General features: G+C 47.1%; 1 protein-coding gene across 2 annotated transcripts; it reads left to right on the plus strand.

Annotated features, from left to right (window-relative positions):
• The first annotated feature begins 2203 nt into the window (after window positions 1–2203).
• Window positions 2204–15347, plus strand: PPIE (peptidylprolyl isomerase E). Of its 2 annotated transcripts, none has more exons than XM_037032608.1 (8): window positions 2204–2275; window positions 3293–3391; window positions 4679–4722; window positions 5422–5448; window positions 6607–6688; window positions 7201–7301; window positions 9596–9719; window positions 14407–15008. In XM_037032608.1, the coding sequence occupies exons 1-8, from the start codon at window positions 2245–2247 to the stop codon at window positions 14715–14717; spliced, it is 819 nt and encodes a 272-aa protein (XP_036888503.1). In that variant the 5' UTR covers window positions 2204–2244; the 3' UTR covers window positions 14718–15008. The 2 variants fall into 2 exon arrangements, with proteins under 2 accessions (XP_036888503.1, XP_036888502.1); XM_037032607.1 differs by lacking the exon at window positions 2204–2275 and adding an exon at window positions 2551–2724 and having other exon boundaries at window positions 14407–15347.
• Window positions 15348–16593: the final 1246 nt, after the last annotated feature.

Below are 16593 nucleotides of genomic sequence, written 5' to 3' on the forward strand. Positions count from 1 at the left end.
ACCAATATTTTGTATGATTCTGGTTGTGTAGGCCCACAGCCTATGTGCCCCTTGACAACTCCTGTAAACCTACGCACACAACAAAGGAGGCAAACAGAATATCCCCCACTTATCCTAATTCTGCAGTTTCCAAGGAAACGGTGTTGCAGAAGACCAAGGTCAGTGTCAAGCAGGCATGCATCATCCAGGCCTGGTAATAATTTTCCCTTGATTCAAAGAAGGAAAATTCAGTGCTAGTTAATCTATCACCATGACTTGCCAACTAACTGGTAAAGGAGAGAAATTATAGGATCCTTTCAAAAATGGAGAAATGTACAACTAAAGTTGACTCACAACAACAATTATGAAATTAAGACTAGGAGGGGAATTTAAGTTCATGAAAGGAAATTTACCTCCAATCTAACCTTTATACTTAAGAGGAAACTTTGGAAGTGCTTCTGTTAAGTCAGGAACAAGGTAAGATCACTCTCTGTAGCCACTACTGTCCCCTGTTATTCTAGGGCCCCTGGCCAGTTTAGTGAGAAACAAGTTAGAGTATGAGAATTAGAAAGAAACAACACAGTCATATCTGCAGGTTAGATTACTGTCCTAAAAATCCAAGAAAATCTAGAGAAAAACTATTTGATCTGATCAGAGAGTTTGGCAGAGTCACTAGGTACAAGGTCAACAGACAAAAATCAGTAAGTCACTGTCTACAGAAAGAAGAAACCAGAAGATACATATTAGGTGAAAAGATACCATTCTAAATATCATTACAAACTAAGTTATCTAGGAATATATCTTATAGAAGATATGCTAGACCTTACTAAGGAAAATGCAAAATATTTTTAAATATAAAAAGAATATAAAAGAACAATTAAAGAGGTATATAATATGTTTCTGTATAGGAATACTCGCTATCATAAAGATGTCACTTCTCCCTCAAAAGAATCCTACAAATTCAATTCATGTCAACAAAAAATCATCAGAGTTGTGTGTGTAACTGGCTAAGTGGGTTCTAAAATTCATAGGAAAGAGTAAATGTACAAGAATAATCAAAATAATTTTGAAAAAAGAAAAAGATAGCAGATACAAAGATTTATTATGAAACTATGGAAATCAAATGGGTAGAGTGATTTTAGAGCAGTTTAAAGGGCAGAGAGCCCAGATCCAGACCAAACATACTGGGGACTTGGTCTATGGCAGACAAGACACAATCTATGGGAGGAGTTTGGTGGGGTCGTGGGCAGGGACTGGACTATGCTGTGGGAACAATCAGAGGCGCTCCGTTTGGGCAGTTGTCAGAGAGAACACATTTTAGAACATAAATGTGACCTCGAACTCCCGGTCACAACCTTTGATAGCTTCCTACGTTTTCCAAATCTTCCACATGGCTTACAGGGAGGGCCCTGGATGGGGTGGCTCCTGCCCAACTTTCCTGCGGGATGGCGTATCCCTCACCTCTGTCCTTTCAGTTAGTTCCTCGAGTGAGCAGAAGCTGTTTTCGCTCCCTGAAATCCTTTTCTCTTCCTCTTCTTCCACTCTCTGCTCCCCTTCCTTCAGGTTTCAGCTTAAATGTGACCTCAGGTAGGCCACAACCCATCGCTCTATCTAAAACAGGTGGCCCCATAACTTTCTACTACATGTGTCGATCTGTGATTTATGTATAAGTTGGTTTATTCCAAGAGTCCGCACACTTTCCCCCTAAACAGCCAGGTAGGTGGTAGATATTTTAGGCCTTGTGGTCCATAGGTCTCCTGCCCTGGTAGTGTGAAAGCAGCCACAGACAATACTTAAAGGAATGAGCATGACTGTGTTCCCATATAATTTTATTTATGGACATTGAACATTGAATTTCAATATTTTTACTGTCACGAACTATTCTTGTTTAAATAATTTTCTCAACTGTGTAAAAATGAAAAACCAGTTCCAGCTTGCAGGCTGTCCAAAAACAGGTGGTAGGGGTGGGCCGCGGACCGTAGTTTATTCGCAGTAGTCTACTATTTGCCGCACCGACTCATTGGGCCCATGATTGTTTCCTGCAGCATTGAGCACCAGCAGCGCTGGACCTTGCAACTTCTTTCATCCCTGTGCACCTCCCGGGGCCCCAGATGCTACCTAGGAGATGCAGGCTGACGCATTCTTCTCAGGAGTGGGCGGGGTCTGCGAGCGCTGAGAAGCCAGGACAAGCGGGAGCGGAGGGGCGGGGCCGTGGGAAGGGGGCGGACCCGGCGCAGGCTTCCGGAAGGAGAGCGCGGAAGCAAAATGGCCACCACCAAGCGTGTGCTGTACGTGGGTGAGCAGGCATGGGCGCCCCAAGCCGGGTCTGGGCGAACCCGATCCGAGTGGGGCCGGGTGTGGGACCCGACGCGGAGAACAGCGAGTAGCTGTCTAGGCGGGATCTATGGTGGTATTGCTTTTCTTCGGGGTGTTAGCCCGAGACGTAAACATCTTTCCGGCTCCCTTCCAAGCCTGCTAAGCTCTAACAGGTACCCCTTCATATCCTAGGTGGGGAGGACTGGTAGAGTAATGCTATGAGCCTCCAGATCCTCGCGCCCATTCATTTTGCAAACAGTTGCAGCGATGGTTCAGCCCTGACCCCTTCCCCAAAGGAAGGGGTCCTCAGACTAGCCAGGGAGAAGTGAGAATAACTTCAGTAGCACAGTTTGATGAGCGCTTTGGTGGGGACAGACAACCATGACAAGCACCTGGGTGCGGGGAGAAATGATCCTTCCATCTGGAGAGGTGAGAGCAAATTTTCAGGATGCGATGACAGTGGAGTTAATGATCCGGGTTTAGCCAGGTAGTCAAAATAAGGACAAGTGTATTTACTGAAAGAGAGCCTCAAGAGCAAAGGCCCAGGAGGTATGAAATACTTGTGAGCAAGTGGGTCATCTTATGGGAACCCAGAAATTTGAGGAAGCAGAGGGGAAAGTCTGAAGAGGTGTGCAGAGCTGCAATTATGAAGAGCCTGCTAATGAGGTTGCCCTTTATCCCGAGGACAGTAGGAAACCTTTGAAGGAGTTTAAGCAGGGAATTCCCAGGACTGTCCTAGTTGGCTGTGTAGGGGAGAGGGAGATCAGTTAAGAAGCTATTGCAGTAATTCTGGAGCTGGATGAGGGTCTACAAGAAGGATGAAGAGAGCAGTGTGTTTCATAAGTTAGGGGGAGGGAGCAGATGAGCAGAGTGCCTGTGTACCCAAAGGACTTGATGGAATGACCCCTCCCCTTAGCTATAGGATGCTAACTGGGCTGCAGGGACTTCTCAAGAAAATAAAGGACAGTGACTCAGAAGGCCCTTGGCTCCTTTGCAGGTGGACTTGCAGAGGAGGTGGATGACAAAGTTCTTCACGCTGCTTTTATTCCTTTTGGAGACATCACAGATATTCAGATTCCTCTGGATTATGAAACAGGTGAGTCCTTTTACTCTCTCTTATGGTCAGAATCCTCCTGTTGGAAAAATAACTTAAAAATTTTTTGTTTAAGTCCTATCACAGTGTATTATAAGGTTGGTATGTAGGAAAGTTCTGGAAGGTGCCACAGTAGGGCAGTGTGACCATGATCTCGATGCAGAGGGAATGTTGGTTTTTTTTTTAAGATTTTGTTTATTCATCTTTAGAGGGTAAGGGAAGGAGAGAAGTATCAATGTATGGTTGCCTCTCATGAGTCCCCTGCTGGGAACTGGCTTGCAACCCAGGCATGTGCCCTGACTGGGAATCGAACCGTGATCATGTGGTTCACAGGCCCGCGCTCAATCCACCGAGCTACACCAGCCAGGGAGAGGGAATGTTTTGAGGCTTGTGGTTGTCAACTGTAACAGCACTCTTCGGAAAGTCCCATCTATTAGATTTGAGATAAAACAATTTTCAATAGCCCAGTAGGAAGATAGATTTTGAGCTACATGGGGCTCAGAATGTACCTGACTGTTGTTTCAAACTGTCTCTCAGGACCCTACCACACCTGCTTGCTTCTCTGCTATTAAACAAGGCAGCAGGAAAGCCCCGTCTAACGATGGGGACTTGGCCTTTGTCTGCCCGGGTAGGTTTTCCTTTAATAGATATCACCGATATAGTTCAGTTTTCTGTTTACTTTTATTGTCACTTTTAGGATTGGAGCTTTGGGCCCAGCCCTATCACCCTGAATGTTCGTTAGCAAGGTCTTTAAATTCTCTGGGCCTGGATCTTTATCCGTAAAAACAGTAAAATTATACTGGTTCTTTAAGGTTACTTGATTAATTAAATTAACCCTGTTGTGGTTGGCCTTTCTAGGTAGATCAGCATTTTCCTGAGGATAAAGAATGAGTATCCTTATCCAGGTTTTAGGATTCATGCTTTATTTACAATTGATGCTCAAGATGTGTATTTAGAATGAATAAGTTAAATGACTTAATTTTTTTAGTTGCCTTGCTTGCAATGGTGAAGGTTTTAATTTGGTCTTGGTAGAAGAATGCTTATTTTAAAGAAAAATATAGTTTATTATTTAGCTATGTTCACTAAAAGATAGAGTGAATATAGCTTGAAATGTCTTTTAAACCCAGAAGAATTAAAGAATGAGATTCCTTCTTCCGAAAGAGGGACCGGGTAGCATTTCTGATGCTGCATATGGCGTGTGACTGGCTTCCTTTTCCTTGTGCCCGCCTTTTCTTCCCGTTGCCCTAAACAGTAATTACTTGTTTTTGTTTTCCTTTTTTTTCCCCCTAGAAAAGCACCGAGGATTTGCTTTTGTTGAATTTGAGTTGGCAGAGGTGAGAAAGTTCTGTTTAACCTGTGTTTCACCTTTGGCTTGTGTGTTATTACTGATTGCAAAGGGTTCGGTTTCTGGGCCTTACGCTGACATTTACAGAGGACAAGAAGTGCTGTCCACAGAAAAACTGCCCTCATCCCTGGCCAGGTGGCTCAGTTGAAGTGTCGCCCATACACCAAAAGGTTGTGGGTTCAATTCCTGGTCAGGACACATACTTAGGTTGTGGATTTGATCCCCAGCTGGGGCACATATGAGAGGCAAATATTAGTTAATCAATGTTTCTCTCTCACATCAATGTTTCTCTCTTTCTCTTTCTCAAATCAGTAAACATATCCTCAGGTGAGGATTAAAAACAAAAAACAACATCAACAAACTTCCCTCACGCAATCAAAGTGTAGACTGGGTAACACCGCAGCCTGGACAAGTCCTGGTGCTCTTGCTCTGCATAGCTCCTGGGCACTCCCACCTGGCAGCACTGGGGATCACTTCTTATGCCCTTCACTAGATGGCGAGTTGCTGTACCACCAGCTCTAAAGTCAGCCAGGAAGCGCTGTCAGACACACACGCAACCTAGGCAGGAATTGTAGAGGTGACTTTTTTCCTGTTTTGATTTTTTGTGGGGTTCTTTGTGTATCTGTGTGTTTTAGATATTTAAACATATGCTCAGAAGAAGCTAAACTTGTCTGTCTTTCCTTGGCAGGATGCGGCGGCAGCTATTGACAACATGGTATGGCTGGGAATCTTCATTCTTACTCAAGTTGGTTTGGTGGTACAGAGGGGTCCTTGTTCACATATCGATTTGCTGAACCTCCAAAGTTACCAGGTTGCATGGGGAAGTAAAAACTGTCATCATGTGCAAATGTTCCCTGGGAAGTAATCAATTATAAGATTAACCTTTACTCAAACATCCTTCCCATTCAACAATTATAGAAATCCTAATCACCCTTATGAGCAGATCTCTCACTGACTGTGTGTCTAGGATAATAAATTGCAAGCACTATGCCAACTGATTGCACAGTGAAATTGCATATTTTGCAAAAGAGGCAAGATTGCATGAAGTATCAGACCAGGAAACAACTGAGAATGGAAATGCAGTAAGGATATTGACCGGGTATGCTGCTGTTGCAAAGGACTTCAATGCCTGGAGAGGCCCTTGGGGAAAATGATGGAGCTCTTGAGTGTTTGTGCCCTCGTTGAGAGCCCCGTGTTTTCATGTCATATATAAGGTGTAAAGATGACTGTTGATAGGATTTTGTTGAAAAAGACTCCAAATTCATCAGCACCTGCTACACATTTGTTCTACAAATTCACGCGTAGTTAAACCTGAATTTGAACTACAAGAAATTTATTTTCATTACTTTTAGTTTCATCGCAGTCAAACCTTTTTTTCCTTTACTTTTTACCATGAAATTTTATTCACTGCCCTAAGTGGGTTTACAGTAAGTGACCATTCCCAGTACCAATTATCTTTGGATAGTAAGGTTCTCCCTTATTCCTGGTCTCTGCTACCTGTTCACTGAACATCATCCTCCGCTCTCAGAGAGAGATCGCTTCTCATCATTTCAAAGCTGATTTTGGCTTTCAAAGGTGAGCTCGGGTACTCGGAAACTGCGTTTACCCTTGTAACCCTGAACCTAGAGTTACTATTGGTAGCACAGCTCTTCACTTGCCTTGAAAGACAGGTATGTGATGGCTCCGAGGAGGCAGTTCCCAGTAGCCCACGGGCTGCTTTGTGGTGGGTGCAGAGCTTGCTGTGAGGGTCTCAGGAATGAAGAGAGAACAAATCAGGAGCATATCTCAGATGTATTGGAAGCCAATGGAAAAGCTGTCTGAGTCTCTTTTAACCTAACAAGAGTATAAGCAGCTGAATTTGCAATCTTTTCAGAATGAATCTGAGCTCTTTGGACGGACAATTCGCGTCAATTTGGCCAAACCGATGAGGATTAAGGAAGGCTCTTCTAGACCAGGTGAGTGGGATCCACCACAGATTCCCCGTCATGTCCTCCAGTGTGGCCCGAGTTGCGTTTTCAGCCCTGTTCTGTGGAAGTAGGTGCCGAGCACCACACCTGGTGAACAAGAGTTGAGGGTGGTTCACGTTGACAAAGGACACGTGCCACTTCTGTGGGGAATAAATAAAAGGAGATGGAGCTTCTTAGGATAATTGTTTCCACGATAGAGAAACCCTGCCTGATCTCTTACCTTTCCCCGTGTTCTTATTCCTGGGATGTCCCACCAAGGGCAGGAACTGGCAAGACTACAGTCCCCCCTTTGACATAACTGTTTCACTTAGCCCTGCTGAGATCTGGACTTCCGAATGACTTTCCCCAGGGGACCCTCCCGTACCCCTGGGAGTTCCCCAAGCAGAATCCCGTGGCTGAGCGGGCTGCAGGGCATCTTCCCCTAGGCCGACTAAAGCAGCTAATTAGCAGTCGGCTGACAGTGTGAATCTCTTAACATTTGTTTGATTCTTTCCCTTCAGTTTGGTCAGATGATGACTGGTTAAAGAAGTTCTCTGGGAAGACTCTGGAAGAAAATAAAGAGGAAGAGGGGTCAGAGCCTCCCAAAGTGGAAAAGCAGGAGGTGAGATCAGAGGCACGTGCCTCTAGAGGAGAGGCTGACGCTTCCCCAGGGAACTGCTTTTTAAGTTTCATGGAAATTTGAAAACATATACAGCAGCAGAAAGAATGAAGAACGAACCCTTAGTACTTTGGCGAAGGCGGTTTTGAGTAGACTAAGAAGAGAAGCTTTAAGCGTCTCATCCTTGTGCTGTGGGGAGTGAACTTGTCAGCCTCCTTAGCTCGGTTTAGGTGCTGACTAGTGATTGGAGGCTGAGGAGGAGGAAGCCCACCTTGAGGAAGGGTAGTGAGTGCTCCTCTTCCCCCCTCCTGATCAGCCCCGACCCCTTCACGGCAGCAGTTGACAGCAGGCTCACGGTACTCTGGTTCCTGCCCTGATGCAGCAGAGTCAGGACAGGGTGGAGATGCCACCCCGCCATCTCTGCACGGGTTCGAGGTTCCTCCTTCCTCAGCGCGTGCAGCTTCCACACTTCCTCCTGGTTCTCAGCAGCCTCTCTGATCTCTGCTTCTCTGGCTTCCCCCCCCGCCCCCCCGCCCCTCATGAATATTGCTGCTTTCTTGGCTTTCATGGCCTGCTTTCTTCTTTTGGCCGAAATGGTAGCAGTCAGTCTGATCTTTCACAGCCTCTCCTGCGAAATAGAGACTTTCGTGGTCTCTATTTCTAGTATTGAGCTTCTGACATTGTGTTGCAAGTCTCAGGGGCAGCTTGAAGTTGCCTAAGATGGGTGCTCTCCTTCTGTAATCCTGTTCTTCCTATGTTCATTCCCAAGCTGCTCATTTGCCACCATCCAGCCACATTTTCTGGCTTGACCCAAGCCAGAAATTCTGGTATGAAACAGCATATAAATGGCCCTCACGGTCAAAGGAATAACCCTGGATCGTCTAGATCCCCCCTCCCCCCTTAAAACAGAGACAATATATCATCATATTCTGCAAGTCTTTCTCTTAAGTCTTCCTTAAATCCCTCCTCCCTGATTGTTCTGTCGTCCTAATTTAGCCTCTTGTCTCATTTGGATACTTACAGTAGCTCCCTAACTAGCCTCTGGCTGGATCTCACTGTCCTCCAGTCTTTCAGAAAGGCTGCTAGAATGATCTTTTGAAAGCACAAGACCAATCGTCTGACTCTCCTGCTGAGCACTGTCCTGTGGCTCCCCGTCACCTGTCCCAGGGGATAAAGCCTGAGAGGGACTCTCCAGGCCCCGCCCACCTCACCAGTCTCAGTGCACCCCACCACTTTACATCCCCACTTGAAGCTATGGTAAAGCAGGCTTTGTGTTTCCCTGCCTTTGCTTTCGTGTAGGCTACTCACGTGCTTCTTGCCTGTCCCTTTCTAGGCAGCAGACTCTGTAAGGCTGGGGGTCTTGTGTCATTTATTTTGTTAATAAAAATGTCGGGTGGGGTAACATGGTTAAGAGCAGGGCCTGGGTAGGTGGCATGAGTAGTGTAGGTTTGAATTCCAGATTTATCACTTAACCACCTCCATGACCCTGGGCAAATTACTGAACCTCGTTGTGCCTCAGTTTCCCTACCTGTGAAGTGGGGATAGTAGCAGTTCTGATCTCAAGGGGGGTTGTAAGGATTAAATGAGCTACTATACCTAGAACGTTTAGAGTAGTATTCTGTACATGGCAAGGGCTGTGTGAGTATTTGCTGCTGCTGTCGATAGCAAATGATAGCAGTAATGTCCCTGGGACATGTGTGAAACTGAACCACAGACAAGTTACAAGCCTGTGACTTTTCTATTGGAAAAAATGTGACAGCTGTGTTAAATGTCTCCTTGACCTCTGCTTAGCTTTGCGTACTTGGGTATAAAGCAACGCCCCCTCGACCTCCTCTGCTTGGGCCCAACTAGAGGGCCCAAGGAAGCAAGGGCCCCCTTGCTTCCGTCTTAGCCAGCCTTTGCATCCACAGGGCTAAGCATAGCAGGAGGAGGTGGTGTTACAGAAATGGGTCTGTTCCCCTGGAATAAGGTGGGTGGGCTCAAGCTGCGGCTTGATGGTGCTGAGGGTTGTGCCAGAACAGTGTCATTCTGTGCCCCCAGGGAGGGTGAAGTGGGCTGACGTGTCTGAGGATGAGTCACGTGATGAAATAAGGTGCCTGCAGGGTGGGCCTTGGGTTAGATAGCGCTGAGGTCTCCTGTCACTAGGTGTCCAGTGGGGTGCTGTGACCATGGCCTCTGCCTCCTGCAGCCCTGTATGCTCATTGCAGTTGGGTTCTGGGTGTGGTCTCAGAAGAATCCTCCTTCTCTCATTTGGGGAGTCAGGAAGTGTTCTCTAACTGAGTAATTTCTTTACCCAGGGAGAGCCCGCTGCAAAGAAGGCCCGCTCCAATCCTCAGGTGTACATGGACATCAAGATCGGGAACAAGCCAGCTGGCCGAATTCAGATGCTCCTGCGTTCAGATGTCGTTCCCATGACAGCAGGTGAGTGGGGCTCCTGTCAGGACTGCTGGGAGGCTGGTGCCCTTGACATTGTTTCTGACCTAAGTAGATTTGATCCTGCAGTCTAGTAGCAGACAGGTCAAGAGCAGGCGTTCTTTAAGTCTTGTAGGTGCTGGTTTACTATTTTTGAATAATTTTTTAAAGTATAAGTGAATAGACTTCTGGTCAAGATGGAGGAGTAGGTAAACATAGCTCATCTCCTTGCAAAACTACATACAGATCACAAGTGAACTACAGAACAGGTCTCTCAGAACCATCAGAAATCGAGTTATCAAGTTAAATGCAAGTCTAACAACTATGGAACTACAGAGACCACGTCCATCCAGACTGGTGGGAGATGTGGAGACATGGAACAGGCTGGTCCCACACCCAGGTGTGGTGGATAAAAATTCGAGAGGACTATCTCGGGAGCGAGGAGTCCTGGCCCCACACCAGGTCCTCCAGCCCAGGGTTCCAGTGCCAGGAGAATAAGCCCCCACAACCTCTGGCTGTAAAAACCAGTGGAGCTTGAGTCAGTGAAAGGAAGTACTGGATGCCCAAGAAGTGCCTCTTAAAGGACCTGCACACAAACTTAGACTCACTCCCTCTGGGCTCCAGCACCTGGGTAGCAGCTTGAAAGGCACCCGTGGTGTGCAGGGAAGGAACTGAAGTGTCTGGCATCAGGGTGAGAGCTGGGGGACAACTGTCTCCCAGACAGAAAGGCAGGTGGGGGCCACATCTGAGACTCCATCAACCTGGCTCACAGTTTGCTCACATGGAATCCCAGAGGCTCCGCCCTACCCAATTTAGGCCTCATCCAAGCTTTTAAGGGTGGCTTTTCCACATGCATGGCTGGTCTTAGCTCAGGCTTCACCGTAATCCCAAATCCTCTCAAACAAGCAACAACCAGCCTCAGCAACCCCCTAGCCCCTAGACCTCTGGCTAAGTGGCCCCGGGTCTGGCACTAGCGGCAGCTAGCTTCGGATCACAGTTTGGCTTTGCCTGGGAACCTCCAAGCCCAGCACAAGTAGCAGCCATCTGCAGATTGCTTTGTAGCTCATGCAGGGTGGCCCCACGCAGAACACAGGTTGGGGCTGATCTTGGCCTGCACCACCCAGGAAACTCCAGAGCCTGCACACAGCTACAGACCACATCAGAGCACCACCACCCTGCCTCTGTAGGCTCAAACTGGATTGGCAAGAAATATTCAAAGTCATGAAAAGCAGGGACTTATAGCCAAGATTGCTCTATCAAGTAAAGATATCATTTAGAATCAAAAGCAGATAAAAAGATTCCCAGACAAGAAAAAAACTAAAGGAGTTCATCATCACCAAACCATTTTTATATGAAATGTTAAAGGGACTTATTTAAAAAAAAAGAAAATCAAAACTATGAATAGTAAAATGGTAATAAACACATACCTAGCAACAATTCAATCTAAAAAACTAAGCAAATGAGAAGAACAGAGACAGAATCACAGACACGGAGAACATTTTGGTGGTTGCCAGATGGGAGGGGGGTGTGGGGGAATGGGGGAAGAGGTGAGGGGATTAAGAAGTACAAATAGGCAGTTACAGAATAGCCATGGGGATGTAAAGTGCAGTACAGGGAATGGAGTGGCCAAAGAACTTACACACAGGACCCATGGACATGAACCATGTCCATGGGGGGGTTGCCTGAGAGAGTGGGGGGTGCTGAGTGGAGGGGGACAAAGGGGGAAAAATCAGGACAACTGTAATAGCTTTGTCAATAAAAATAATTTAAAGGAAAAATGTAAGTAAACATGTATTCATAGTTTTAAAAAATACCATGCACATATTTCAAAAATATTGAAGGCAATAAATTTAAAACTTAAGTCTTTTCCCCCTTTCAACATCTAGTCTTCTCCAGAAGTAAGTACTTTAACTAAGTTATTATACTCTTTTTTTTCTTACCCATTTTATTTATTTTTTAATTGTTGTTCAAGTACAGTTTTCTGCCTTCTCCCACCACCCCAGCCCTCCCCACCTCCTTCCCGTTTCCACGCCCACCTTGTTGTCCATGTGTCATTTATAGTTGTTCCTGTAAACCTTTCACCCCATTGAGTTACTGTATTCTTTCCAGTTTGTTAAATGTTGAGTTCAATTTATTCTTTTTAATCTGAATATTATTACTCAGACATGTGGATTTTAAAATCAGGTTCAGAAAGCCTGTGTGATAAAACAGCACCCCAGGTGCTCCCCACCCCCACCATTGCTTCCCGCCAGGCAGCCAGTTCCAGCTCTCAGCTGACGCTTTTGGTTTCCACTGCTGCATCCGTAGGTAACAGGTTTACGTTGCCACTTCCTGGGTTTTTCAGGATAGACGTTATCTATTGGCTTCCTACTTCAAAAGATAAGGAATTAGCTTTTAAAAATCACCTTCATCTTCCATATATAGGTATCACAATTTTAGTTAGATCGCAGGTAATTTTAACTATGTAAGTAGCATCGTGCTGTGAGAACCTCTTTTGTGCGTAGCGTCTTGTTCTCCCCGGAATCATCATCATCTTGTTTTCCCTTTGCCTAGTCTTCTATGCGCTTATTCCTGACTCTCTCCTGAATTCTCCTGCCTGTCTAAATCTCTCATCAAGTTCAAACATAGCAGATGTTCTGTCGATTTCACTTTCTTGTAGGAGCCGCCCCCCCCCCCGCCCGGAGGCTTGCCATGTGCCCCGGTCTGGGCCTGCTGCTTGCCGGACCCACTCGCAGCCACTGGTGGGGTCTGCTGTTTCACCTCTTACGTTGCCACCTCTGTTGTCTTTTTTTAAATGTATTTATTCCCTCATTTCAGTAGAGAGTGTACTTCTGCAGCTTCTGCAGAGAAGTGCTTGGGAGGTAAGCTCTTTGAGACCGATGTCTGCCTTCCCACTTGATGGATAGGTAGGGTCTAGAATTCTAGAAAAGTCTAATGTCATTCCGATGCTTGGTCCTTTGTACAAAACCTCTTTTGTTCCTCGTCTAGAACTATGCTGTCTTATATGGTAGCCGCTAGCTACATGCGACTGTTTAAATTAAATTATACCGGCCACTATACTGTTACCTGTGTCTGTGAGTTTGTGTGTTTGTTGTTTTTTTTTATATCCCATATATGAATGAGATCATGTGGTTCTTGTCCTTTTTCATCTGACTTATTTCATCGTTCTTTATGGCTGAGTAGTATTTCACTGTGTGTATATATGCCTCATCTTTATCCAATCATCCGTCAAAGAACACTTAGGTTGTTTTCACATCTTGGCCGTTTAAACAGGCCTTCAGCCAGACTTCCTGTTTTCAGAACTACCTTCACCCTCGTGTCTGAGCGTGTGGTGTTTCCGCAACGTAAGTCTAGTTGCTTCTCACCTGCATCAGCCAGAGTAGCTTTCTTAGGGCTGTTACGACTCATCTGTTTGCAGCTTTCAAAAATGTTTTGTTGCTGTTATCTCTTCTCTCTCTCTCTTTTATTTATTTTATCCATTTTTAAATGTATAATTCAGTGACATTAATTGTATTCACAGTGTGCACAACCAACACGAGCACCTATTTTCAATTTTTTCCCATCATCTCAAACAAACTACTCACTAGCCAATGCCTCTTCACTCTCCTCTCCCCCAGCTCCTGTATCTGCCTGTTCTAAATATTTCACACAAACAGAGTCATGTAGTAGCTGTCCTTTCATTCTGGCTTATTTTCCTTAGCATAACGTGCGCATGTGTCGGCACTTCACTCATTTTCATGGCCAAGCAGTACTCCATGGTGTGGACACACCGCCGCTTCTTCAGCCGTTCGTTTGCTGATGGACACCTGAACGTTTCCTCCACTTTCTGGCTGTTGTGAATAATGCTGCTACAAACATTCGTGATCCGTGTGTGTGTTTAAATCCTTGTTTTCAGTTCTTTTGGGTATATACATAAGAGTGGAAATGCTGGGTCATAAGGTGATTTTATGTTTAACTTTTTGAGGAACCGCCAAGCTGTCTGCCTAAGCAGCGGCACCATTTTACGGTTCACCAGCGCCGTCCGAGGGCTCTGATTTCCCCACTCCCTCACCGACACTTGTTATCTTCTGCTCATCACGGCCATCCTAGCGTCTGTGGAGTGGCGTCTCACCACGGTTTTGGTCCGCATTTCCTTAAGGAGTGACATTAAGCATCTTCTCACGTGCTGCGTTGGCCATCTGTGTATCTGTTTGCGAAGAATATCTACTCCCATCTTTTGCCCGTTTATTAACTGGGCTGTTGGTCTTTTTGTTGTTGAGTTATAGGAGTTTGTTACATATTCTGGATAGCAAACCCTTATCAGGTACGATTTGCAAATACTTTCTCCCATTCTGTGGGTTGCCTTTTCACTCTTAACAGTGTTCTTTGATGCATGAAGGTTTTTAATTTTGATGACGTCTAATTTGCATATTTTCTATTTTATTGGTGCGTTTTGGTGTCATGTTTAAGAAACAGTTGCCAAATCCAAAGCCACAAAGCTTTGCCCCTGTGTTTTTTGCCAAGCTCTTGTTTGGTTTTTCTCCATTCAGCGTGGAGCAGAGCGAGAATGCATGTACTGTCTCTTCCTTCTCTAGCCAGGGTCTCCTGTAGTCCTCCGTGTCAGCATTCAGGTGAAAATGGAATCGGGTACAGTTCCGAGTCTAGTCAGAGGGAGGTTTGTGTTCGTTTCCTGAGTGCCTCTTTCTTTCCCCCCCAGAGAATTTCCGTTGCCTGTGCACCCACGAGAAGGGCTTTGGCTTCAAGGGAAGCAGCTTCCACCGCATCATCCCCCAGTTCATGTGCCAGGGCGGCGATTTCACGAACCACAATGGCACTGGGGGCAAGTCCATCTATGGGAAGAAGTTTGATGATGAGAACTTTATCCTCAAGCACACGGGGCCAGGTGGGACAGGATCGGTGGGGGGTGGCGAGTGGGGCTGGGGCAGGATCGGACAGGACAGCTGCTCAGGGTGGAACTCCGGGCTGTGGTGTGGCCGAGGGATCTCGGTCTGGAGGAGACCCACCTAGCGAGCAGAGGAGATGGGTTCAGCCCGGCCAGAGCAGAGCAAGTTTGCTTCCATTCATATGCCATCCGAACCCCGCCGTGTCCACACTGCCTATAGCCCCCAACTTGGATACTGTAGTCTGCCATTATCAACTCTTTCTTACTGCTGAACCCCACTGCCCCCTTCCTTCCTGTCAGACTTACCCAGTAAGAGATCGCAGGGGGTGGTTCCCTGGCAACTAGAGACAGACAGAGGGCTGTACTGAGTGGTCCACTTGAAGCTTATGAGCATGGTTCTTCGGGGGCCCTGGGCGGACTTACTAGGTTTCCACAGTGAACGCTCAGTCCCAGAGACGACAGTTCCCTGCCTTCCTTCACTCCCGACACCTCCACATCGCCCTCTGCCTCCGCTGTTCTGCACCTCTCCTGCCCACTCTGACTTCCCTCCAAGTACAGGGGATGGGCTGTCTCCTCACGCCACCCCTCTCCCCTACTTAGGGACCGGCTCCTGCAGTTCCTCCCCTTCCCCTCGCTGCCTTGGACACCCCGTTCCCCTGCTCCGCCAGAGCCGCCCATCAACATAAAAACGTGGCCTCAGCCAAAAATCATCCTTCGACTTTTGCCTGCGCCCCCCGGGCCCCCCGCGCCCCCCGCCCCCCAGCTCCAGCTCTCACCCATGTCTTCGGTCCCTTTTCTAAGCAAACTTCTTGAAAAAGTTCTGTAGACTCCCTGTTTTTCTGTTGTCCCCATACCATACCGCTCTAGCCAGACTTCTGGCCCCACCTATCCACTCTTAGGAAAGACTCCAACAGCTGGTTATCGCCTGATCTAACTGCCCTCGAAGCAGCGTTTACACTCCCAGCCTGTGCTCCTTGGCCAGCAGGACTCCTCCCTCTTCTGGTTTGTTTCCCTTTTATCCACTTGGCTCCTTTTTCTCAGTCTTTGCTGTCTCCTCCTTTAACTGACCCTGAAAAATCAGAGGGGCTCAGTGCTGTCTTTCCTGTTCTCCATGGAAGCCTGGTGTCCATTGTCCCTGTTTTCTGACCGGTTGTTTGTAGTGCCGCTTTTGGCTCTGCTGAAGCAGAATTCACCGGGGCCGCAAGTGTTCGGGTGCAGCGACTAGAAGGGCGGCTGGGCGGGTGGACCGGCAGCCTGGACGCCACGAGCAGTATTGCTTTTGGTGACATGATTTTGTGGAGAGGTAAACACAGCCGGTTAAGTTCTGAATTAAACAGAGCAGCAGTCTTGCTTTACCCAGTAGTTGCAAATAACAACTTTGGGCCTAAATGCGTAAGAGAATGAGGTGGTAAGGGCAGGTGACCGTAAACAGATCTTCCACACCCTTGTCTGGCAGGACGTTTGAGAGTCTCAGAGGAGGTGGGGCAGCTTTTCACTAAGTGGGATGTAGCAGAACACCTAACATTTCAAGCTCCCCCCGCCCTGCCCCCCACTAATGCCAGTAGTGCCCCATAACATTTCTAATGATCAAAAACACTTAAATTTCTGAAGGACCACTAGGGGTGGGACCCACCCCACTGAGAACCACCAGCCCAGGCACACTCAGTCCTCGGGCTGGCCATCAGGTCTCTGTTGCTGTTCCCACAGTCAGTCTCCAGCCCGTCTCCCTGTCCTCTCTCCTCGCACCCCCACGGCTTCACACGCCCCACAGCTCGTGCCCTTCACCTCACTCTCTTCCTCCCCTCTTGCTGTTTCAGTCAGTGATACCACCGTCCACCTGGCTGAGGAGTCAGACCCTTGAAACCCACCCCAGAGCCCTCTGTCTCCAGTCACTGGCTGGCCTGGCCGCCCTACACCCTCCCCCCCACCAGGGCCTGCCCAGCTCACCCCCGGCTCCGCTCTGGTCTCTTGCCCCTTGTAGTCTAACATCAAGGTAGTCAG

The sequence above is a fragment of the Sturnira hondurensis genome, unplaced genomic scaffold (genome assembly GCF_014824575.4).
Source record: "Sturnira hondurensis isolate 20B ecotype Veracruz unplaced genomic scaffold, ASM1482457v3 Scaffold0021490, whole genome shotgun sequence".
Classification (NCBI taxonomy): domain Eukaryota; kingdom Metazoa; phylum Chordata; class Mammalia; order Chiroptera; family Phyllostomidae; genus Sturnira; species Sturnira hondurensis.